This window comes from Corapipo altera, unplaced genomic scaffold (assembly GCF_003945725.1).
Source record: "Corapipo altera isolate COAL_440 unplaced genomic scaffold, ASM394572v1 226, whole genome shotgun sequence".
In the NCBI taxonomy this organism is placed as follows: Eukaryota; Metazoa; Chordata; class Aves; order Passeriformes; family Pipridae; genus Corapipo; species Corapipo altera.
Window position 1 is genome coordinate 363,734 of NW_020885054.1, and position 7,535 is coordinate 371,268.

General features: G+C 62.2%; 1 protein-coding gene across 1 annotated transcript; it reads right to left on the reverse strand.

Annotated features, from left to right (window-relative positions):
* Positions 1–13: 13 nt before the first annotated feature.
* Positions 14–7,535, reverse strand: LOC113959672 (all-trans-retinol 13,14-reductase-like). Its single transcript, XM_027668862.1, is given in 12 exon segments — positions 14–226; positions 228–268; positions 499–658; positions 1,481–1,647; positions 1,841–1,950; positions 2,222–2,360; positions 2,903–3,028; positions 3,136–3,333; positions 3,874–4,069; positions 5,027–5,256; positions 5,824–6,006; positions 6,713–7,535. Coding segments are annotated over 12 exon segments (1,821 nt in total). The 5' UTR covers positions 6,879–7,535; the 3' UTR covers positions 14–121.

The window sequence follows — 7,535 nt, forward strand, 5'->3', positions numbered from 1 at the left end:
AGAGACAGGCAGAGGCCAGTGGGACATCAAAGTTTACTGAGATGGGAGCAAACTCCCAGCCCAAAGCCATTCCCTAGGACAGGTGTCCCCACACCCGATGTCCCCATGGTCGGTGTCCCCCTCACGCCGTGTGCCGGCCCTGGCGCCGCTTGATCTTCCTCTTGAGGAGCAGCAGGTCCAGGTAGAGCAGGCGGCCCAGGACAGTCGAGGCGCAGAGCAGCCCCCCCGTGCACGGCCCCTGCCAGCCCGCAGGAGAACACGTCCTGCCCTGGGGACAGGCCACCGTGGGACACGGCCACCCCAGGGGGGGGACCTGGCCACCACCAGGGAGGACATGGCCACTCTCAGGGGGAACAGAGTCACGCCTTGGGGACTTGGTCACTACCATGGTGCATCCAGACACCCCTCACTGCAGGGAGCCCCTGGGGACACCATCCACAGCCTGGAGCTGGTCACGGGGACAGCAAGACAGGGGGATGTGGGGCACTCCTTCCTCACCTGTCAGGTAGAGGTTCCTTACAGGGGTGTCGGCTCTCAGGGTGGCCATCACGGTGGGGCAGAAGCGGCCCAGGTCGTGCTCGGCCCCATACATCGCCCCGTGCGGGGCCGCCAGGTAGTGCTGGTTGGTGAGCGGTGATGCCGCCTCCACGAACTCCACCTGCCCGGGCACAGGGTGCTCGGGGCGTGCCGGGGGACACCGGGCATGGGGGGCATGGATAGGCCCATCCCATCCCACCGCAACAGGTCCGAGCCCATCCCATGCGGAGGTGCTGGGGCTGTGGAGCCACATCACAGGGCACCCTGTCCTCACTGGGCACCCCAAACCCACGGGCACCCCTTCCTGTTGGGCACATTCCCTTTGGGTATCCCAGCTCCAAATGGTACCGTCATCACCAAGCACATCTCTGCAGGGCACGCTGCTCCCACAGGGCACTCCATCCTGCCTGGGCACCCATCCCATAGGGCACTCATCCCACAGGGCATCTCATCCCACCTGAGCACCCAATCTTCACTCTGCACCCATACCCATGGGGCACCCCACCCCTGTGGGACACCTCAACCCGCCCCACAGACCACCCCATTTCCATGGGGCGTCCCATCCACACAGGACGCCCTATTCCCCACTGAGCATGCCATTTCCACTGTGCATCTATCCCTGCAAGGCACCAAAACCCCATGGAGTGTCCCATCCACACAGGGCACCTTATTCCCCACTGGGCACCCCAACCCTCCAGGACACCCAGTCCCCACTGTGCACCCCATTTCCACTGTGTTTGCCCATCCCTGTGGGACACCCCAAATCTGAAGGGACACTCCAAATCTCAAGGGGCACCCCAACCCCACAGGGCACCCCAACTCCATAGTACACCAGGATGCTGCATCCCTACACTCCCTCCCCTCCCTGGAAATCACTCTGTGCCCATTATGCCCCCTCCCCTCTGGGCACCCCCAGTCGTGGTAGGGTTTCCCGTGGGGTCACCTTGTCCCTCAGGTGTGGAAAGCGGAGCAGGGCCCTCTCCAGCAGCCGCTGGGCGATGGACATCTTGTACTGCTGGTAGTCAGGGCTGCGGTGCCTGGGGAGGCTCCCGGTCCACTCCTCAAACCACTCGTACCGTGCCATGGTCAGGATGGTCATGCATGACCGGCCTGGGAGGAGGACACAGCTGGTGACACCCCCTGTGCCACCACAGGACCACAGTGGGGGTGCCAGCCAGGGACATGGCGATAGTGGTGGTGCCCACCTCAGGTTGGTGGCATTGAGGAGCCTCTGACCCCTCGAAGCTGAGTGGATCAGGGGTGCAGAGCTGGGAGTGGCCTGAGGGGTCCCCAGTGCTGTTACCTGGGTGCCGCTGCTCGTAGGTGGGGTCCTTGGCAGCGGGGAAGGTGATGAACATCATGGCCAGGTTTTCAGGGACGTCGTCACGGCTCAGGGCAGCGTAGTGGGTCATCCTGCGGGCAGAGAGGGTTGTGATGTACCCACTTTGCACCCCCTGTGCACTCACCCACCATGTGCACACCATGCACTCCCTGTGCACCCACCCACAGTGCAGGCCCCACACATCCCCCATGCACCCACCCCACTCACCACGCACAACCCTGCACCCACCCCGCCTGCTGTGCTCCCCCAGGCACCCCTCATGCACCCACCCTGCGTGTGCCCACCCACCTGCCGTGCCCCCCCCCGCCCCCATGCCCACCCCAGGGTGCCAGGACCCCTCACATAGTGTCCAGGTCATTGTGGGGGTAGATCCAGAAGTTGGTGGGGGGCAGGCCCAGCTCGGTTGCGCTGCCCCGCAGCCCCACGAACACCAGGAAGGAGCCCATGCTCGGTCGCACCATGGCCAGGCGGGATTGGACACCTGTGGGGACACGGGGGTGACACCCCAACCCTGCCTGCACGAGGGACATGAGACTGCTGGGAACATGAAGGTTCTGGGGATGCCAGGGACACTGGGGGCATAGGGACACAGGGATGCTGAGGACAACAGGGGTGCTGGGGACTCTGAGGACACTAGAGGCATGGAGGTGCTGGGAATGTGGGCATGCTGGGGACACTAGGGATACTGGGAACACCAAGGATGCTGGGGACACTGAGAACACTAGGAACACGGGGAGGCAAGGATGCTGGGGACATCAGGGATGCTAAGGATGCTGGAGATGCTGAGGACACTGGTGATGCCAGGGACACCAAGGACACCAGGGATGTTGAGCAACCCTGGTGATATGAGAACACATGGATACTGAGGACACTATGGGCACCAGGGACATGGAGATGCTGGAGACATGGGAACACACGGATGCTGGGGACACTGGTGATGCTGGGGACACAGGGATGCTGCAGACACAGGGATCCTGGGAACACTGAGGACACCAGGGACATGGGGATACAGGGTTATGTTACCGGGGTGGCTGCGGATCTGGGGGGGCAGCAGTTTGCTGAAGGTGTTGAAGATTCCAGCATCGGAGATGACAAGGGGCACGCGTATCTCCAGCTCCTCCTCACTGGACCCCACCTGCACCGCCACCCCTGGGGACCAGGGTGGGGGGTCAGGGGGCACCGGGCACTGCCACCCCGTCCCCATCACACACATGTGACCCCCCCCCCCGGGACGGGGCTGGGGATCAGACACTCACCCAGGGCGGCGCCGGCGGGGCTGACGAGGACACGCGTGACGGGGGCGCGCACCAGCACGGCCCCCCCCGCGCGCTCGATGACGGGTACGGCGTGGAAGGCGATCTCGCTGGCCCCCCCCCGCGGGTACCAGGCCCCCCGCTGGTAGTGGTGAACCATCAGCACGTTGACCAGGAAGCTGGAGTCCCGTGGGGCAGTTCCTTTGGAGGGGGCAAGGGGGAGGTGGGCACGGCTGGACCCTGCCCCAGTGCAGGGCAGCCCTCCCATATCATGACATGTTCTCCCCTGTCATGATGTGACTCTCCTCATCACTATGTAGCCCTCCCCTGTCATGATACAGCCCTCCACTATTGCGACATAGCCTCTTCTGTTGTGATATGCCCTTCCCTGTCATGACAAAGTTCTTCTCATCACAATACAGCCCTCCTCTATCATGATATAGCCCTCCCCTATCAAGACATTACCTCCCTTATCATGACACAGTCCTTCCCATCATGATACAGCCCTTCCCTATCATGACAAGGCCCTCCTCACCACAATATATCCATCCCTCCCCTATCACAACACAGCCCTCCCCTAGCAAAACGTGGCCTTCCCATATCACGATGGGGCATGCCCCTATCACGATGGTGCCCTCCCCTATCATGACACAGCCCTCCCCTATATAACACTACTGTTGTTCTCCACGACGGTGCTCTCCCTATCACGACAGACCCCTCTCTATCGCGACAGCTCCTGACCATAGAAGAGGTAGCCGAGCAGGGCGCGCAGGTCGGGGTCAGAGGTGAGCTGGGCCACAGCCTGGCTGTGGCTGGTGGTGGCCAGGCGGAACACGGGGGACAGGAGGGACAGGAGGCCAGAGCGGAGCAGGAGGGTGGCCACCCAGCGCGGGACCAGCTTCAACACGGCCAGCAGTGCCACGTGCCGCGAGGCCACCTGGGGGACATTGTGCCATGTCACTGTCACCACTGACACCATCTCACCCTGCCACCACCACCAGTGTGGGGCCAGCTTCAGCACGGCCAGCAATGCCTCGTGCCGCGAGGCCACCTGTGGGACATCAACCCGTGTCACCACTGCCAGTGCGGGGTCAGCCTCAGCATGGCCAGCAGTGCCATGTGCCACCTGGGGGACTTTCTGCCACTTCACTGTCACCACTGACACCACACCATCCTGCCACCACCATGAGCATAGGATCAACTTCAGTGCGGCCAGCAGTGCCACGTGCTGCCAGATCACCTGTGTGACACTGACCTGTGTCACCACTGACATCATCCCAAATCACCACTGCCACTGCAAGACCAGATTTGGCACCGTCAGCAGTGGTACATGCCCAAGGCCACGTGTGGGACACCAAGCTAGGCCACTGTCACCACCAGCACCTCCTTGCCTGGCCACCGTGTCATCAGGACTGTCACTGCCATGACCCCATGAGCACCACCTGTGGCTCAGCACCCACACCCACCATGCCTAATGCCCTTGTTCTCACTATGCCCAGGACTTCCCTCCACCATGCCCAGCACCTGTGTCTCCAGCATGCCCACTACTTGTGTCCCCTCCACATCCATCACTTTTGTCCCCTCTGCACCCACCACCCATGTCCCCTCCATGCCCACCACTCTTGTACCCATCATTCCCAACACTTCTGTCCCCTCCATGCCCACCACTCTTGCACCCATCATTCCTAACACTTCTGTCCCCTCCACACCCATTACCAGTGTCCCCACCATTCCCATTGCCCCTTCCCCACCATCACCCATGTCCCCACAGAACCCACCAGTGCCACCACCACACCCACCCCCCCTATTCCAGGCTGATCATTTCCAGTCAGAGCGACCCCACCACCTCTCCCTGACCCTGTGGTCACACACCATGGGGGTGGTGTGTCCCCACCTTGGAGATCTTCATGAACTCCCTGATGGCCGCCTTCTCCGCGGGGAACTGCTCCTCCAGCGCGGTGACAAAGGCCACCTTGCCGGCGCGCAGTTGGTAGCGCCGGGGTCCCAGGGTCACCTCATCGTAGGGGTCGGGCAGGCGCTGCCAGCAGAGCTGCCCATCCGTCAGCTGGTCCAGTGCCACACGCAGGAGGCTGCCCTCGTGCAGCTGCCCCACGTAGTGGATGCCTGCAGGACAGGGAGAGGGGACATGGCAGGGGGACACCGGGGGGGTCACATGGACATGTGATGGGAGCACCTGGGGGGCAATGGGGGAGAAAAGGGCTTGGCTTTCACCTGTTGTGGGTCACACTGAGGGGAGGGGGTGGGATGGGCTGCTGGCACGGACACAGCATGGACAAGGCATGTGCATGGCACAGGCACAGAAAGTACATGGCATGCACACAGAGCACACATGACATGCCCATGGCATGGGCATGGCATGGACAAGACATGAACATGATATGGTCACAGCATGGACAAGACATGAAAATGACATGGTCACAGCATGGACATGGTATGGACATGGCACACAGATGCCATCGACACAGCACACATGCACAGCACACACTGTGCACACACACACTACGTGCCAACAGCACGTGTGTTGTATGCAGACAGTGCACACATAGACTGCACACACACCTGCACACAGCCCTGCACCCGCAGGCACACACACAGGTGCTGTGGGGGCAGCAGTGGTGCCAGGGGATGCTGGGGGCTTGGGGAGTGTCGGGGGGTCTTGGAGGTCCTTACCGACGTCAAACTCGATGCCGTGCTGCTGGAAGGTGTGGCAGCACCCGCCGGCCTTGTCATGCTGCTCCAGCACCAGCACCCGCTGGCCCGCCTTGGCCAGGGTGGCGGCCACTGCCAGCCCCCCCACGCCACTGCCGATGACCACGGCGTCCAGCTGCTCCGGCACCCGCTGGGGGCTGAACCCTGGGCACAGGTGTGGGATTAACCACTGCCCATGGCCACCACTGGGCACTGAACCCTGCACACAGGTGTGGGATTAACCACTGTCCACAGCCACCACTGGGCACTGAACCGGGGCACACACGTGTGGGATTAATGACTGCCCATGGCCACTATGTTCAGCTGCTCTAGCACCTGCTGGGTGCTGAACCCTGGGCACACACGTGTGATCAGCCCCTGCCCGTGATCACCACCAGACACCCTGAACCCTGTGTAGGCACAGTGCACCTGACAGTGTGCTCAGACCCCACAGTGACCCTGCAGTGCCCATGTCCAGCCACTCTGGCACCCACAGGACACCAAGCCCTGCACACGTGATCAACCACTGCCCACGGGAACCACATCAAGCCTCTTTGGCACCTGCCGGGTGCTGAACCCTGGGCACAAGTGTATGATCAGCCCCTGCCTGTGGTCACCACTGGGCACTGAACCCTGTGCACACACACCTGCTCAGCCTCTGCCCACGCTCCCCACTGGGCACTGAGCCCTGTACACATGATCAGCCCCTGCCAGTGGCTGTCCCTGGGCACCCTGTGCACATGCATGTGCTCGGCCACGCTGTCACATGCAAGAGGCAACACGAGGGCACACAATGGGCAGCACGCCCAGCATTCCACAGGACAGATGGACACACAGACAGACAGATACCCGACGGACACTCAGCACTCACCTCGCTTCAGCACCCTGTCCCGGGTGCGTTGGTCCGTCACCAGCGGCCGGGGGGGTTCCAGGGGTGGCCCGGCAAAGGGGTTGCCGGACGGGGCCAGCAGCTTGTGGGCCACCCGCCCCAGGGCCAGCACACCCAGGGCCACCAGCAGCAGCAGCGTGGGCCACATGGCTGTCACCACAGGCGGGATGGACAGGTACTGACACGGCAAGGACACACTACAGCCCCGCACGTTCAGCCCTGACACTTATAGACACAGCAGCTTATGGACAAAGGGGATTATGGACAGGCTTACAGACACCCCTGCTTAAAGAATCCGGAGCTCATGGACACACCCCCTATGGAAATGGCACCTTATAGCCACGGCAACCTATGGCACCCTATGGCCACAGCTCCCTGTGGGACCCTCTGGTACCCTATGGCCACAGCTCCCTTGGCCATGGCATCCTATGGCTCCCTATGGCTCCCCATGGGACACAATGGCACCCCCGGATGCCCCATGGCACTCCGTGGTACCCTGTGGCACCCCATGATGCCCTACAGTTCCTTATGTGACCCCATGGCCATGGCACTCCATGTCAGTCTGTGGCACCCTATGGTTTCTTATGTCACCCCATGGCACCTTATGGTACCCAGTGGCTCCCTGTGGGAGGTGCACACACGTGTGCATGGAGCACAGGTGTGTGGGACACTGGTGTGTTGGGCACTGCACACACACACACGTGTGTGTGCACACAGGTAGCTGTGCACATGCGTGCACACCCACCCTTGTGCAAGGGAACACCCGACCCCCACACACCTGTGAGAGCAACGGGTACACACACAT